Source organism: Sphaeramia orbicularis, chromosome 13 (assembly GCF_902148855.1).
Source record: "Sphaeramia orbicularis chromosome 13, fSphaOr1.1, whole genome shotgun sequence".
NCBI classification, from domain to species: Eukaryota; Metazoa; Chordata; class Actinopteri; order Kurtiformes; family Apogonidae; genus Sphaeramia; species Sphaeramia orbicularis.
The window spans coordinates 5,176,869-5,196,135 of NC_043969.1; the positions used below are offsets into that span (position 1 = coordinate 5,176,869).

The 19,267-nt window shown below is 38.9% G+C and overlaps 1 protein-coding gene across 1 annotated transcript in view; it reads right to left on the reverse strand.

The window, feature by feature from the left end:
- Window positions 1-1,301, reverse strand: part of phldb1b (pleckstrin homology-like domain, family B, member 1b) — a 168,932-nt gene extending 167,631 nt beyond the window's left edge. The window contains 2 exon segments of the mRNA XM_030151693.1: window positions 1,112-1,205; window positions 1,239-1,301. Coding sequence (XP_030007553.1) covers window positions 1,112-1,147 — 36 coding nt within the window. The 5' untranslated portion in view covers window positions 1,148-1,205; window positions 1,239-1,301.
- Window positions 1,302-19,267: the final 17,966 nt, after the last annotated feature.

Genomic DNA, 19,267 nt, shown 5'->3' on the forward strand with positions numbered 1-19,267 from the left:
GGGGATTGCTCCTGTCAGTATGGAAGGAAAAGGTGAGCTGTTGTTACAGATTGTGTGAACAAGCAAGCATTAGTTCCAGTAAAACCACTTTCTATACCCAAACGATAGTCCTGACCTATTTTATTTTTTTATCATTTGAAGTGAGACAGTAAATACTCAAAGGCCGCAACTGAAAGACAATAGCATAAAGTAATATTAAATAAGCCTGCATATTTTGCCAATGTAAATATCTTAATTGGTTAAGTAAGTCAAAATGTCTGTAGATATTATTTTTTATTGTGATACAGGCGCAGGCGAGTCTAGGGAAACTGGAGGAAGTGTGAAAGGGAGAGCAGAGTCTACTCAGGGACTGATGACAGAGGGAGCAGCTCAGCAGCAGAACCCTGAACCACTAGTAAGAAATGAGACAGATGAAGATAACAAGTAAGGTTATAATTACATGATTTTAATAATAATTGGTCGTGATCTAAAGCAGGCCGGTCTGAGGTATGAAACTCCAGGGCTGAAAATGAGTCTCAGTCCAGCCCTGCTTCTTACTCAGTTATTTTGGGTATTTCCTTCAAGTCAGCACTGGACAAATGGCTATAAATATAACTGTGTGTCTATATTAGTATGAATAGTGAGTCTATGTGAGAGAGCTTTTATTATCTGAGATGTGAGAAGCTGGTAGTTGTGAGAAAATAGAAAACCACACGTAAAAGTTTAGAAAACACATAATTATGGCAATCCCAGAGAAGAGAGAGTGTACCCAAAGTCGTTTGCATGCCTAAAATGTTGTGCAGTAGTTCTGCAGTTCTGATGTACTCTCCCCTAGGATAACAAAACCCCGTTGCTGCAAAATCATCATATTTGCTCTTCTGACATACTCAGCAAAGTCAGCCTCAAGTGAGCCTAAACAGAAAATCGCAAAAAAAGCAGCCAGAAAAAAAAAAAAAAAATCTTAAAAAGTTCTGCAGAACTCTTTCATGCAAAAGGAAAGACTTCTCTGAGCCAGAGGAGGAAGGAATCCAGCAGGGAAGTAAGCACTGCAGGTTCCATGCAATCACACATACAACAAATTTCCTTCGACTTTTGAAGCCTTGAATTTGTCATCTCTAAATGGGATCATTACCTTTCTCCAGCTGTCCAGCAATCGCATAGCCTCCATGGCGAAGAGCTGCTCTGAGCTACACACACTCAGTCCTATCAGTGTGAACTTGATTAACCAGGTCACTTCACACCAGGTGAACTTGATTAACCAGGTCACTTCTAAGTCTGCAGAGTAAAATCAGTATAATTCCTTCCACACTACCCTTTTTCATGAAGGATGGATTGTGTCTTTGTCTTGGTCCTTTGTCTAAACTAAGCAACCAGTGGTGAATCCTCTACAGACTCCCATACAGGAGGTGGACCTGTTGCTGCTTGCTCCACTAAAGTAAGACCTACATTCCTGACTGGCAGCACGAGAGTCCCAGATAACAGAGAGACATGTGTGTAATGTACTGAGCATGAATACTTCTGTGTGTAGTGATTGAAAGAAGAAAAGAACAAGACAAAGAAGAAAAAAGGAAAAGAGTGATGATTGAAATCATTTGATAAAAATAAAGAGGATAATTAAAAGAATTATTACAGGATGGAGGAGTTGAGTAAATATGCAGAATACAAATGCCTGACAAAGCTTGACTGAACAAGCACCAGAAATAAACTAGCATAATATGGATGGCTCTTCATCATGAATGCACTTGTAAATGTTTGTTTCTGTTGGAGGCCGTGTAGATGTTTCCAGGACACAGACCAGAAAAAGATTGATAGATAAACTTTAGCCTCCTAAGACCCAGGAAATGTCAGCAAAGTACAAGCTTTTTTTTGTTTTTTATTAAATAAGTGCCTATATTGGAAACATCATGATGCAACAGTTTTTTTCAGATGCAGTTTTTAAAATTTTTTATGGAATGTCCTTTGTGGTGGACAGTTTTCTTTTTTTTTTTATAAAGTTGTGAAACTCTTGTCCACAAATGTGGACAGAAAACCCATAGCTGGGTCTTAGGAGGTTAAAGTATAAAATGACCCAATGCACATTCGCATCTTATAGCAGAAAAAGTTATAGGTACATACAAATATAAACTTTTCCCAGGCTCTTTCTGTTTTAAATGTAATGCTATGACTTGGACATTTATTAATTCATGTATCTATCCATTTATTAATTTATTTAGGTCATTAGCTCATTTGACTCTTTATGTTATTCTAGTCTCTTGCTTCCTTATTTACTGTTGGATGTTTGAAATAAATATATCTCAATATAATCATCTGCCTTTTCCCAAATGGACTGTGGATCAGTTTTTATTGAGTCACTAATTAATAATAATATGATATGTGTCATATGATATGTGACTTCCTTGTCTAAATAAAAACAGTAGACATTCTAGAGTGCATAGACGTTGACTTATGTGAAATGCAGTTAATTATTAATGTAACAAGACAAAACAACATGAATACATTGTGAAAGATTCAACAATATAAAAATTATGTAAAAATAAAAGGTGCAACAAGATCAAAGTGATGAAAAGTTTACAACCATAGCAAAAGATGTAAAAATCCTAACAAAAAAAAAAAAAACCTTTCATACACATTGTTTTGATGGTGGAAGAGTCAGAAACAATATAGGCATTCAGGGAATTCAAGGTAAATGACTCCTAAGGTGACACAAAATAATCTTCTTGGTTTTGACCTACTAATGGAAGGAAATAAAAACAGAAACTGTCATCTGCAATTTGCAGCTTGAGCTGGAAAAAACTGGGAACCACTGATCTAAGTTCTTCAGTGGCCGTGACGTCATACTTTTCATGTGTTAAAGCAGGAGAATTAAATATGTTTCTAAAAAAAATTAGGTGTAATGCATTGAATCACAAGACTAGTGAATCCTCATACAAGACACTACAGAAGATTTCTGTTCTGTTTTTGTAATGATAATGTTCTGAGTTGAGCTATATAGATACTGATGTTGTAAAGAAGCAGCTTTACATTGCATTACATTGTAGTTTGATTCCTGAAACCACTTTCTGTATAAATATTTACTGAATTGTTTACTGAAGTTGTTCCACGTGTTTATATAGGGGTCAAAGTTGTCTTGGTTTTCTTCAGTGGTGCTGCGCACAGGATGCTATGACAGTGGACTTGCAAATTAGTGTCAGGAAAACTGTTGTTTTGGTGGAACATGTGCATGGCGAAAACACCACATCAAAAGGTTATCGGTCTTTGTCAGATCTTAATCAGAGCTTTTCAGGATAGTAATGACTATTGTGACCCTATGAAAGGGTTGACATTTCATTAGTGGTAGTTATATGAACAATATTTCTTCAGTCCAGCTGACGTTCCAGTGTAACTACTTATATGTACACTAAATAAAATAATGCAATGAAATGTGATAATTTTGACACACATAAAGTGGTTCCACTTGGTATGAAGTGGTGATAATCAAACACATATTTAAACAACTGTAGTGTAACATTACACCATGTGAATGTAATGGTCTACAGTGCAACAGTTTGTGATGTTAGCTGTTTGACAAATACATTGGGCTCCACAATTGAGAGCTAGTAGCTAGTAACTAGCATTGAAAAATATAGAACATCACCTTCCTTATAGTAGAAAGATTTGTCCAATAGAGGGTATGCAGATACGTCCCTTCCCCCCTGGGCCACGCCCCTCTAAGTCAGACTGAGTTGCAAAAACCAACCTGCTCAACATGACGGAGTATACCAGTAAACACAGCGAGACCGGGAAAATGTGAAATATGAAATAAAATTAAGGATAACTGGACTCGACATGGATCCCTACGAGCTACCAAAGAAGAAGTGGTCCATGAACATTGACATGTGGGCAGAAATCGCATATTTGGACATCCAGGGTGTAGGGGATCATCGCTATTTTTACCTGAAACAAATATACATAGTTTCATCATTACTGACAACCCGGGTCCAAAACTAGGGCCCAGAACCAGCTGATCCAAAGTCCATTAACAGCAGACTGTGTACTGACCCCAGTGAATATATGCATGATCTACTGGTACTGAGGATATTTACATCTAGTTAATATCAAGCACTTTATACAACACAAATACTACTGCAGTGGATGAGCAGGGTTTGACTTTATTCTTGTAAAATATAATATTTTCCCCACCTGTTTTTAAATTACGACATTATTCTTGTAATATTATGGCTTTATTGTTGGAATATGACGACTTTAATCTCATAAACGAACTCCTTTTTTTTTTTTAAATTATGAGGTTTTTTTTATAACTACGACTTTATTCTCATAACATTGTGATTCTTTTTGTATTCAACTTTATTATCATAAAATTATGGGTTTTATATCGATATTTTATGACTTTATACTCGTAGTGACAAGTGTTTTTATTTTCTTATGTGGCCCTAATACGCCATCATGACTTTATGCTCGGGTACCACGTTATTTGAAAAACTAGGTTAGCCTCAGTTTAAGTTAGTTTACAAATCATGTAGGAGCACAAGGTTCATAATCACAAAATGAAGACAAAAACCATGAAAGATCTGATCATGAAACCAAGAGCTTTACTAAGAAGTAATGTTACCCAAAACAATACACAATTTAAGGTATGATTTTACCCAAAAATACAGCATAAATCAATGTTACCTGACACTAAACGGGATCCAAAAATCTAGGTTTGGTTCCCTGGATTTGTGGATCCATCTACTGCTCTTTTCTTTGTCTTTCGGTGCCTGTATAACGATAACTCCAACTGCTTTTCAAGCCTGTTCATACAATCAATCTCACAACAGCTGTTCTCCATTTTTTATTAAATATTGTTCTTAAGTTTAGACAGTATTGAAGCCAACGCTGCTACTCATCTCCCGCTTTATGCCACTTAATGGGTGTAACCGCAGTGACTTCCGCTAGCGGTGACGTCACGTGCATACCCTCTATAATACATTCAAAGGTTAAAGGTTAACTCAATCATCCATGTACGGAATTACCATGAAGTACAAAGCACTACCCCACATTACTTGCCCGTTACTAAACATTTATCAGTAACACAAATAAGAACCATTTAGTCACACAATGATCTAATGTAGTAAAGTAAGTAGTTAAAATTATAGTAATGACCAACTGAACCTATTTTATCCCATAATCTTGAACTGGCCTTGAGTCAGACTCTGGCATTAGCTAAGATAATCAGCTATTCTCAAGTTAACAACATGGCACCCTGAAAAAAACATACATTGAAAGAGCACGCTTAAAAAAGTGATTCATACTTGTATATTTTCACAAGTTTTTCACTTTGCTCCTGATGTATCTAAATGTGGGTGTTTGTTTTCATCACATCAAAGCTGATGTCAGGCAGTGGGGGGGAGGGGCATCAGTAGACATTTATTCTCTCAGATCCAGAAAACTCTCACTGGAGACACAAAGAACCCTCAATCTCTCTATGTCTTCATGTCTTTCATGCTCTCTCTCTCACTGTCTGTCTTTCTCTCATGCCAGGGTAGAAAGGCTGGCATTGTTTTGTGTTGAGCACGCATGGATCTCTCCTCACACATGAGGGAATCTTTTTTTGACGGGGTTATGAAAGCGAGAGGGAGGCTCGCTGGAATGTAGAAATGGAAGGGAAGAAGGACAGCAGCCTCCAACTACACAGAAAATGAAAATGGAGATGAGATGGATAAAAAGATTATTTTCAAAGACCAGCAAGCTGATCAGTAGAACTAAATAAAACGGTTTAATTCCAGCAAAGACAACAGCTACATTTTTAAAAGGTGTGAGGTTTTTTTTTTTTTTTGTTTGTTTTTATCTCAGTTGATGTTAATTTTATTGTGGTAGTTGTAGACATATTTACCTGTAGTCTTGAAAACTAAACTTGAATAATGCTTGAAGCTACAGAAATATGAATAGAATATTTTACAAGCCACTAGTAAAAGTAAAAGTAGACTAATTAAGAACTTATGACAGACAAAGACTAAAAGTAAGATTTTAACTGAACTGAAATTAGCTTTTGAAAACAAATTAGTTTAAGTCAGTTGAATAATAGGGAATTAATGTGTTCTTTTCTTTTCCATAAAGAAAAAAGGGGTTAAAATTTTGATCTCATTTATTGCATTCACATGCAAAGGTTTGTGTATTTCATGTTGAATGTCTGCATATATGGTTTTTGATACGAGCTCATCATTCTAATTACTTCTAACTACTTCTATGCTCTTTATAAACAAGCAGGCATTTAAAACTAATTTTTGTCTACGGTGTGTTATTTCTATTTAACCATATATAATTGCTCCCTTCCAAACCTAGTGGCTAATCCTGAATAATTAACATTGAAGTAAGTGCTACACTTGATACAGTTTTTATTACTTTAACTTACAGGTACATCTCAAAAGATTAGAATATCATGAAAAAGTACACTATTTTTTGTCACTCATTTCAGAAAGTGAAACCCATATATTATACAGACTTATTAGACATAGAGTGAAATATTTCAAGCCTTATTTCTTCAAATTTTGATGTTTATGGCTTACAGATAATGAAAACCCAAAATTCTGTGTCTCAGAAAATTACAATATTGCATAAAATCATTGGTTCTGGGGGGGTTGGGTTTTATACTTTGTGTGTCACAAAATCTTATATCATTAAATGTGAATTTCTTTCTTTTTTTGTATTGTATTTCTGAGATGCACAATGAAAATAAATACAAATTAAAGCTGCAAGTAACATTGGGCGGGACCTCGCACCAGGCGTTCCACCTCCCGCGCGTTCTGCCTCCTATGTGTTCCGCCTCCCATGCGTTCCACCTCCCGTGTGTTCCGCCTCCCGTGCTTTCCGCCTCCTTTGCGTTCTGCATCCTGTGCGTTCCACCTCCTGTGTGTTCCGCCTCCTGTGTGTTCCGCCTCCTGTGTGTTCTGCCTCCCATGACCATCGACACCTCCGCTCCACTCACACCTCTCCGTCCCGACACCAGCCCCCTCCCTTTTGCATCCATCTGTTTACTCTATCTTTTGGTGCTATTTAGAAGCCAATATGACAAACGGCCTCAGACTTGTTTTAATTTGAGGGTTTTACTTTGAAAGGTAATTTGCCGACTTCCTGTTGGAGATAGCTCTGTGATGTCCACCCAAACATTTGTAGTTCTTGATGTAACGAACATTTTGGCATTGGTTTCATGTCTCTCGGACATTCCTGCTGGCCGGTATGGCGGTTTCCATGTTTTTTTTACATAGGTGGCACTAGGGGGCCTATTTTGGCACCCACGGGGTTAATTTTTTCATTTTATGAACATTTTCACCGGACCTGACATACGTACCAAATTTGGTGAGTTTTCGAGCATGTTTAGGGGGTCAAAATCCAGTTCAAAGTGGCAGTGGAAAAATAATTATAATAATAAATTAAAGCCACAAGCAGCATTGAAAGGCCCTCGCCATGGGCACGTCCAGTAAAAGTATGTCCATCATTCAGCAGGTGGCACTCTAGCACCAAATTTTATATCTTCTGATGAATGGGTGTAGGCCTAGGAGATTGACAGTTGACTCAAATTAGAGGCAAATCAGTGTTCGTATGTCTGAACTGAACAAATTTTTGTATAAGTAAATCTATAGGGGGTGCTATGGAGCCAAAATTCCATTTCTTCCATTGAATGGGTGTAGGCCTGTGAGATGTACCACTCAGTCAAATTTGAGCCAAATCGGTGTTCGTATGTCCGAACTGATGCAATTGTAAATTTGTAGGGGGCGCTATTGAGCGAAATGGCAATTTCTTTTGATAAATGGGTGTAGGCCTGGGAGATTGACAACTGATTCAAATTTGAGTCAAATCGGTGTTCGTATGTCCAAACTGAAGCAATTATTGTAAAGGTAAAGTTGTAGGGGGCGCTATAGCACCAAATTTAAATTTTTTCTGATAAATGGGTGTAGGTCTGGGAGATAGACGTCTGAGTCAAATTTGAGCCAAATCGGTGTTCGTATGTCCAAACTGAAGCAATTTTAATAAAATTAAAAAAAAAAAAAAAACCTGTAGGGGGCGCTGTAGTGCGAAATTTCAATTTCTTTTGACAAATAGGTGTAGGCCTGGGAGATAGATGTCTGAGTCAAATTTGAGCCAAATCGGTGTTCGTAGGTCCGAACTGATGTCATTTTTGTAAATGTACATTTGTAGGGGGTGCTATTGTGCAAAATTGCAATTTCTTTCAATGAGTGGGTGTAGGCCTGGGAGATAGACAACTGATTCAAATTTGAGCCAAATCGGTGTTTGTATGTCTGAGCTGAAGCAATTTTTGTAATGGTAAATTTTCAAAGAAACTTCGCAAAGTTTGCAACGTCGTCACACAAAAATGGTGAAACTGATCCCAAAAATTCGGCTAACTTTTGATGCCCCACTTCTCTAGATACTGTACATCGATTTTGAGCTCATTTGGCAAAACGGCCAAGGAGGAGATAGTTAAAATACGACGTCAGCGAAAACGCTGACTCGGCATTTTGGAAATTTCAATCCAATATGGCCGACTTCCGGTTGGTTTAGGGGCGTGGTCATAATAATATTTTTTATTTGTCTCCTGACAATGAATCTGTGTACCAATTTTCGTGGCTGTATGGCAAACTTTATGGTCCCATTGGTGTAATGTATTTCCACTTTTCAAGGGGGCGCTGTCGCAGCATTTCTTTACCGACATCTACGAAACCTATATGTAAATTCAATTTTGCACATTTCTGAATTTTGGGCAAAATTTGGTGAGTTTTCGTAAATATTCAGGGGGTCAAATTTGAGGTCAAAGCGCAGGAGAAAGAAAAATCAACACTAAATAAATAAATAAATAAAGAATCATAATAATCTGAGCAAGAACAATATAGTCGTGGCAACCACATATTTGGCTTTATTTAAAAGTTCTCGAGGTCCCCCACATGTCTGTGGGGTCAGATGTCACGTGTCGTGCACTTACACACACGTGACTGACCCCAACTGGGCGTGTCCCATTGACTCCCATTCATTCTGAGCAGGTGTAAATATGCGATTTGTGCACATGTCATGTACACACAGTCAGTGATGATTTGGGCTGCCATGGCATCTGCTGGTCCACTGTCTTTTCTGTGGTCCACAGTCAACACACCCATCTACCTGGACATTTTAGAGCTCTTCACGCTTACTTCTACTGACAGCTTTATGGACATGCTGATTTCATTTTCCAGCAGGACTTGGCACCTGCCCACACTGCCAAAGGTACCAAAAGCTGGTTCAATGACCATGGTGTTACTGTGCTTGACTGGCCACAAAACTCACCTGACTTCAACCCCATAGAGACTCTATGGAGTATTGTCGAGAGAAAGATGCGAGACACCAGATCCCACAATGCAGATGACCTGAAGGACACTATCAAACCAAACTGGGGCTCCATTCCACCTGAGCAGTGCCACAGGCTGATGATCTCTATGCCACGACACACTGATGCAGTAATTCATGTAAAAGGAGGCCCAACTAAGTCTTGAGTACATAGAAAAGAATATACTTTTCAGAGGCTTGACATTTCTGTTTAAAATATTCATTTTTTTAATTGATTTTATGCAATATTGTAATTTTCTGAGAAACAGAATTTTGGGTTTTCATTATCTGTAAGCCATAAACATCAAAATTTGAAGAAATAAGGCTTGAAATTTTTCACTCTATGTCTAATGAGTCTATATAAGTCTAATATATGGGTTTCACTCTCTGAAATGAGTGACAAAAAATATTGAACTTTTTCATGATATTTACATTTTTTGAGATGTACCTGTAGATGTTCAGTACAGCAGTTGTTCAGTTTATAATAGGGTCAAAAATTGTTGATTTCTGAAAAATGTCTTTCTTTCCCCCAAGGACCAGCCATTTAATCAGCTATAAACTTTTTCTTGTTAAACACTTTTGCTATTACTATGTATGGCAGTCCTGACACAAGGGACTATAAGAGTGAGATCATGGAGTTATGGGCTAAAACCAGTTCCTCTGATAGTGGCTCTGTTAACAAAGTCCTGGGATTTCTTTGTAAACTTTGTAAATCATGGTGTATAATGTTCAGTTAACATTTTTAGGTGTAGCCTTTGTTAGTGGTTTTTGATGCTGTGCTGTTGCTGAGAACACAGTATACAGTCAAAGTAAATAAATTCTCTAACTTCACAATGTCCTGGTTTAATTGTATCAGACATGGATAACGTTTCGGGGGGTTCGTATGGTGCAGCCATCTTCCAGCAGCAGGGAGTCCTTTGGGACAAACTTGTCATTTAAACAGGCCCGGGGTCATCTGAAAGAATGTGGAGATAATCGGGAATTCAAAGACAAAGCAAGGGATGAACCAGATGTAACTGTTGGCCTGTGCTTATTCAATCTGCTTTATTTAAATAAAGTTGTTCGCATCATTGTGAGCTAAAGTAATATGCGTATAACTTTATACATCCATACCTTTTTTCTTTTTATTAAACCATGAACAGTGGTTCAACTTGACTCTGACATCAAACTGTCACATTAGGCCTTAAAGTCAGATTTCGTGTTATTTATGTGACTTCTATCTGTGGTTATATACTTGTAATATGATTGTGCTTCCGATCAGGTTGCATCAAGTTCTCAAGCACATTGGCCAGAGAATAGATGTGAACTGTGGCTGCAGGCAAGATGAAGAGATGCTTTATGAGACAGCACAAATATGCTAAAGCTCTGGAAACAACAATAAGGCTCGCAATGAAAAGGGAAGAGGAAGGTTTACAGGCTTTGCAGGTGTGTCACAAACTTCTTTGCAAACACACCTGGCTGTTTTATGGGCCTCCCATCACTGGAGAAGTGGCTTCGGGCAAAGAAAGAAGTAAATAATGAAGACGTATCTGAGGAACTGCCTTTGAATAAAGATACAAAACACTGACAGCGGAAGTCATTTAACATTGACTTGTCCTGTCTCTCATCTTGTTTTCTTTATTTTTCCATGGGTCTGTGGGGGCCTTGAGTACTACAACTGTAAAACTGTGACACATTACTACTTCATTGGTATAATAATATTTAATTACAAATACATAAAGGCTGTAGATTTTTATGTTACACTCAGACATGAGCAAGGCAAAACTAATTCCAATATGTTCACTGGTGAAGTAATTGTAATGTTGCCAAGCTGTTGTATTTTTGTGTGTCATGATAAATAATAAGAAACAAAAATTACCAATACCAAAGGGATCTGTGCTGTGATGTAGTAAACACATTTGGGTCACTGCTAATAATGATTTTCATTGCTGATGTATCTGTTGATAGGTGTTTTCAACTGGTTCACTGGTGTTTCCCAAAATCTAGAATTTTGTCCTCTCATGTCTGGTTTAGTTCAGGATTCAGTTTGCATCATAGAGGAGAAAGAAAACCAGAAAATATTCACATTTTACAAGGTGGAATTTTTACTTTTGATCTCTAAAAAATATTTAAACCAACTACAAAAATAACTATCAAACACAATTATTAGAATAATAGTGTTGAGTGACATGAGCGAGACCAATAAGTTTTTTTTTTTCTCCATCTCGTAACTACAGTAAAAATCTAGTTTATTAAACATTTAAAACTCTTGAATTTTCAGGTGGAGAATCGAAAATTTAAAGATGTGAATAATAAAGCAGAGAAATCTTTAACTTTGAGGAAATGGATGCAAATCATTTGGATGTTTTTGCCTGGAAGCTACATAACCACATCAAAATTGAAGTTTTTTCAATCTACTAAAAAAAAGAGCTCATGATAGACTAAAACTATCTGACCTATTTTGACTATTCTACTAGAAGGCTTTGTCATTTAAGCAGTGACATTCGGGACAAGCATCACATCTACAACTGAACGTTAAAACCAACAGACCAAATTAAGATACAAAGATGCACATAAGACAGAGCTGAGCATCACTGACTTTTAGTCGTAAAAAATGATGACGGACTTAAGTGAGGATTAGAGGAGAGCCTCTTCTCTACTGCAGACACAGTAGAGGAAAAAACATTTCTGTCTTGACTCTACAGTATCTTGTCCATCCCAGCTGCCACCACACAGCTCAGCTCAGGCCTCCTGAGTTGTGATAATGAAGCCTGTTTGATAATCCTCCCTCTGAAAGGACATCCATCTGTCCTTCCCTCTTCATTTCTCTCTGTCTGTCTATCTTGCCTCATTATTTTCTCCATATAATTCTTCCTCTCCCTCAAGCCTTATCATTTTCATGGCTTGTGTCTGTCTCTGTTCTCTCTGACGTTTAGGACGGAAGACGCAAATCACATTTACTTTAGCTATTGTAACTAAGATAGTGAACACTTTTTGGACCCTTATTGTAAAGTGTAAACATGTATCCCATAGGTAACACATTATAAATGCTTAACTGCCTCATAAGCATTACTTAACCATAAGTAACTATTAGACTGACTGAGCGGGAAGACAGAGACTGCTATTTTCATGCTTCGTCACCATATTCTTTTTGCTCCGTGTTCTTTGCTAAATAAGACATCAGATGTTCATGTTTGCTCTAAAATTTCCTCTGTGCGAGTTGAGATGTTCTGTAAATATCTGTTTTAATGTGTTTTAAATAAAATGAGTAAATGTGATTGTTTCAATTACATTTCAACTTATAATGGTTGAGTAATGCTTATTTACCACTCGTTCGCATTTCTTAAGGGATGCATGTTTACACTTTGCAATAAGGGTTGAAAAAGCATCCACTTATGGTTACCTATGGTTAAGTGATGCTTATGAGGCATGCGTTTACTAAGGGTTAGGACAGGTTACCAATGTTAAGCTCCGCTGAGCTTCAGAGCCCAACCTCAAGCCCAGTCTCCCTGTTCCTCTCACCCACACGAGCTCCCTGTGCTCCCAGGACCGACCAGTACTGGCAGTGACAACGGTGATGGCACTGGTACCAATCATGGCAAATGGTACCGGCAATGGAACTGGGAACAAAGTAGCAGACGGTTGCCCTTCTCCACCCCATCAGTGTATGATTACTAGAGACATTATTAACAGCGTACTAATATATAAACAATGTGTTAATTAATGCTGAGTAGCGCATACATAATAATAACTAATTACATTATTCAACTTTTATTAATGCTTAATAATTTATTAACTAACTTTGAGTAGTAAACATTATTGCCAACAATTTGTGCAACTAAGGGACCACAAGTCTAGATGTTTGGGTATTTCACTGGGTGTCTCCCAAGGGTCAGTTTTGGGTCCTCTCCTCTTCATCATCAACCTCCTCTCCCTGGGCACACTCTTCCGTCATCATGGGATCCACTTTCACTGCTACGCCAATGACACACAGGTCTACATCTCCTCCAGACCCACCACCGCCATCCCTCCTGCCTCCCTCATCATGACTCTGGAAGACATCCGGAGCAGGATGTGCAGGAACTTCCTCAAGCTGAATGGCAATTAAACCGAGGCCGTGCTCATCGGCTCCAAATCCACCCTCATCAAATCACAACACACCTCAGCACCACCCACCATCATCAACGGATTCTCTGTCCCATTCTCCCCCCGAGTCAAAAGCCTCACACTGGACAGCACACTCATTTACAGCTCACATTCAAAACATCACCTGGACTGCCTACTTCTACCTACGCAGCATCTCCAGACTTCGCTCATCATTGTCCCAATCTAGCACCGAAATCCTGGTTCACTCATTTGTCACCTCCCGCATTGACTACTGCAGTGCCCTCCTCACCAGACTCCCCACCAAACTCATCAACAGACTGCAAATCATTCAGAACTTGGCCGGCCGGATCATCACCTGCACCAAATCATCTAACCACATCACCCCCATTCTCATCCAACTTCACTGGCTCCCGGTTCATTATCGCATCCAATACAAAAACCTCCTCCTCACATACAAAGCTCTCCATCATCTAGCCCCCACTTACCTCTGCGACCTCCTCCAAAAGTACAGCCCCTCCCACACCCTCCGCTCAACTGCCACTGGACTACTCACCATCCCAAGACCATGCCTCAGCGTGGCGCTGAGGGTGCCCAAGCCTTCAGCTGCTCGGCACCCAGACTATGGAACTATGGAGCATGAGACAGTCAGACTCCATCACTACATTTAAATCCAAACTCAAAACCCATCCGTTCAAACTGGCATATTCACTTTGACTGGACACTGTACACCATACTTGTTTTTAGGTTGATGTTTTGTTTTAATTATGTTTGATGTTGTTATTTTATGCTTTTTATTGTCTGTAAGGTGACCTTGGGTGACTTGAAAGGTGCCACCAAATAAAATGTATTATTATTATTATTATTATTATTATTATTATTATTATTATTTAACGGCTTATTAATACATTGACTAATATGTTACCTAATGCTAAGTAATACATAATAATCACTGATAATATATTATTAAACAGTTAATTAATGCTTAATAATGCAATTAAGGGACCCTGACTGTAAAGTGTTACTGATGTTTTATATCACTACATGTTAACCAGCATCTGTATCATACACACACACACACACACACACACACACACATATTCAGATTAGATTCCTCAGTGATGCATTTATGTCACTACTAGACTCGATAGGCTTTAGTCAGTGTGTTCACAAACTCAGTCACCATTTTAATCACATCCTTGACCTAGTCCTGACTTAAGGCGCATTTATGCTTTCTTTGCATACGTTAATAGGTTTGTCTGTTTGTAACATTGTCAAGTGTCACTCTCAATCAATCCACCAGAGGGTGCCGGTCTTAATTACCATACTGGCCAAATACCACAAAGAAGAGTAAAGTTTTTTGAGAAGAAGAAGAAGAAAGTCAATAATAACAAACATGCCAGTGACAGAGGAGGTTTTACTAATGTGGATATTAATGTTGGTATTGAGAAGGGTAGTTGTCATAAATATGTCAGGAGTTTTTCCATTAACTCACTCACTCAGTCTTTGACAAGTTCTGCTATTTATGGAAATGATTCTCTTCAAATCTCAACACTGCCTCCACAGTTCAAAGTGGTACTGCTCCATATTCTCCATCTGGATTCACATCCACAAGCTCCCGGAAAATGGACAGAATTACGTACGGAATGTACACAGAGGACGGACAGAATGCTCTGTCCGTATCCATCTGCGTCTTTAATGTAGAGCATAAATGAGCCTTTACGGTGTGGGACCTGAAGACTTAATAGTCTTTCCACAAAATCCTCTCCGACCATTTCCATAATAACTTTTGAATTTTTATTATTCAATGATTCCCTTCCTGCCAAAAATTATTTATACCAGACATTTATCAAATCATGCTGAATCCAAATTTAAGTACGAAATCCTAACAGTGCAAAATTTAATCCCGCATCCGAATTACAAAGTGTATTCTTTCCCTAAGTCAGTCAATTCAAGCCATCTCAATTTGATGAGTTTGTTGATAGTACACCAGATTCTGCAAAAAACATTAGATCTAGTTGCTCCACTAAAAAACAGAAGATTATAAAAGGGAAGCAAGCTCCATGGTTTAATTCTCATACTCGCCAATTAAAGCAAAATTCCTGAAAACTTGAAAGTGTCAATCTACTAAACTGGAAGAACATCATTCAGCCTGGCAGGATAGTCTAAATAAATGCAGGAGGGCACTTCGTTCTAATACAGCAGCTTATTATTCATCACTAATCGAGGAAAATAAGAACAATTAAAACCGCAATAGGTGTTAAGGCCCTCGCCCTCCCGCGCGCCTGCCTCCCCACGCAACCATCGAGGCCACCGACAGTTAGAGGACACCGTATCATGAGCTAGATCTGACATTCAGCGAGATAAGCACAGTTTTACACTTCTGAAAATGAACGCTTCATCACAAGCTCATCACAGCCACGCCCAACATTTGATAAAAAATGTAGGTGATAACTTTTGATCACACATGTGTGTAGGTGATTTTCACCCAGTTTGGTCCAAATTGGATGTAAACCCTAGGAGGAGATGATGAAAGTATGAGGGGTGGGATTTTATCAGTCAACAATTCCATCCAATATGGCTGACTTCCTGTTGGGTTTAAGGCAGGGCCATAATGTAATTTTTTACTTGTTCTACCATGGGCAATGTCTGGACCAAGTTTCATCTTTCTACGTTGAAATTTTTTTTGGGTGGGTTCCCATCCGCGCAATGTATTTTCATATTTTGAGGGGGCGTGGCCAAGTCATTTTTCAATATTTTGAAAATTCGTCTTGCTGGTAAATTCTACTTTTCCACAGAGTAATTTTCAGTCTGTGTACCATTAGTGGAGCACAGAGTTTTTCAGAAATTACATCCTTGTGGAAAAACCCCATTCATTTGAATGGTACAGTTTTGGTGTTGTCATGGCAACACGATTGTAAATAGTGGTATGTCGTCATTGGCTTTTTGGTTCAGTTTGGCATGAGGAATGTGTGTATGAAATTTCTTGTTCCTAAGTCAAAAATTTTTTTTCACTTCCATTCAAAAACTCTAGGGGGCATCAGAGAGCCATTTTACGAACCATCTATACAATTTACATATCATCGTGTTAAGGTTGTCATTCCGCAAAAATGTTACATTGGGTCCAACTCAATCTGACACTCTGTTTGTAAACCCTAGGAGGAGATGATGAAAGTATGAGGGGTGGGATTTTTAAGGTCCACATTTCCATCCAATATGGCCGACTTCCTGTTGGGTTTAGGGTGGGGCCATAATGTAATGTTTTACATGTCCTACCATTGTTATGGCGCTAGTACAGGCACAGAATCCAAATGCAGAACTCAGAGTCAAAATGTAAAGTTCAAAAGATTTATTAGTCACACACAGGTGTAAGAAAAATATAATTGACAAAATCTTGAGGATAATGGGTGGCAATTTCCTCTTCGAATCAGTCCTCCGGACCGAGAACGGCAACCCGTCTCCCCGTGTGGTTAGCGGGGTCTTTTTCCCAACTGGGGAAAAGCAAAGGGAGGTCAGGGACGGAAACAGGTCATACACAGGTAAGCTATTAATCAGGCTAGTGATGGGTCCGGCAACACCGATGCGTCGGCACAGGCGTCGAGCTCATGGAGCAAACCCCGTGTCGGTGCGCGTATCGCTTTAAGAAAGTCACGTGACCGATACAGTTGCTGTGTCGCTGTGTCACTGTGTCGCCAAACTGTGTTTAAAGGGAAGCGCATCTGTCACTGGGATGTATCCCAAACGACTGCCAACATTTGTAGTAGCGCTTTTTTCCCCCCCCTCTATCTTGTCACTATGGAGCCCAGCAGGAAAAGAAAGGTTTCGGCCAGGTGGGATCACTTTGATTATATTTCGCCAACGAAGGTATTTTTTTCTATTTACTTGTTTCATCCTGATCCTCAGTTTCCACTGGATCTGTCAGAGTTAAAATCCATTTCAAAGTTAACATTAATTCAGTGAATTAAAGTTTTATTCATTCATTTAATTTTACTGCAGGTTAAATGTCCCATCTGTCAAACAGAACTATCATACACAAACAAAAGCACATCTTCAATGCTCAGGCACTACAGAGCACTTCATGAAAATGAGGACACAAACCGGCCTGCACCAGGAATGAACACAGGTAGGCCTATACAGGCATTTTACAACTTCTCTGCGGTCGCTGTATTGGTAATTTATGCATCGCACACACTCTTAATTTATTTGTAAGAAAGTCATGTGATCAAATACCAACACTTACAGCAATAAGAAACAAATCCAGGCAAATTGTTTCCTACTTTAGATCAAGCACTACAGCAAAAGAGAAGCTTGCTCAAGTGCAGCAACAGATGGGACGGCCAACCCTAAAACTCATCAATGAGGTACCAACACACTGGAACAGCACATATCAGATGCTATCAAGGCTACATGATGAGAAGGAACCAGTGTGGGTATCTCTTGCCTCGCTCAGCACTAACATTACTCCACTGACGGCAGACGAGTGCACAGTCAGAGCAGAGACACTGCTTGTGCTTGCTCCTTTCTATCAGGCCACAGTGGAGTTGTCAGAAGAGAAGAGAGTTTCTGGGTCCAAGGTCATCCCGATGATGAAAATGCTTTATCATGCAGTTGAGCATAATGCTTCAAATTTGCACACACCTGACACAATACAACTACATGAACACCTTAGGCGTGGTGTCACTGACACTGCTTCCAATCTGGAGTCACTGACTGTGTTGACACTATCAACACTTCTTGACCCAAGATTTAAATCACTCGGTTTCCGAAGTTCCAACAAATGTAGCGAAGCAATAAGTAGACTGAGAGCTGAATGTGCTGCTTTAATGGGCCACACATCAGCCCAGCCACAGCCTGGACCTTCCTCGGCAACAGCTTCAGGCATGTTATTCAGCCTTATCTGTTTATTTGTGCATTTAATTGTTTGCAAATCATGTACTAAAATACCCATCTGTTGTTTCTTAGACAACCTGTGGCAATATCTGGACAATGAAGTCGGCAGGCAAACCACCAACACTAGAGCAGATACAATAATTGAGGTCCAGAGATACATGTCAGAAGGCAACATCCCCCGTTCCAGTGATCCACTCAAATACTGGGACAGTCAAAGAAGAAATTACCCTCACCTGTTTCAGCTCTCTTTACAGTTTCTTTGCACACCAGCCTCCTCGGTGCCATGTGAACGATTATTTTCTAAAGCCGGAGAAATTGCATCAAAAAAGCGAAATCGGCTGAAGGCCAAAACTTTGGAAAGGCTTATTTTTTTGAATAAAAATTTGTAAAAAAAAAAAAAAAAAAAAAAAAAAAAAAAAAAAATCCCAGTCCACAAGCATCCTCATTCACAACACGTTCACTTAGATTTTCATGTTATGATACATGTTCACATTATTTATTAACTGTATCTAAAAATATCAAAGATATTTTAAATTTAAATGAAGATATGAAATAATACAATATAAAATACAATGACTTAAATTATATTATTGTATATACTAGGTCATTAAATCAGTGTCAGTTGAGTCTGTACACTAGGTTGCCTGTAGGGATTTTTAAGGTCCAGCAGGTGTCAGTATTCAGTGACACAGTATCAACACAGTATCAACACAGTGTGTCATTGTGTCGACACGCTTCATGAGGCCTCATCGACCCATCACTAAATCAGGCGACAGGACATAAGGGAAAGGCAAAAACTCACGTACCAAAAGTCAGGCAAGGCGATCAGAACCAGGGATCAGATGAGGCAGAAAAACCGACAGGGAGCAGGCAGTAGGCAAAAACCGGGTAAGCAAAAACGGGTCAAAAACAGGAATCCAAAACAGACAGACAAGATCAGAACGCTGGTAAGTACTACAAGAGTAACAAACTGGCAACTGAC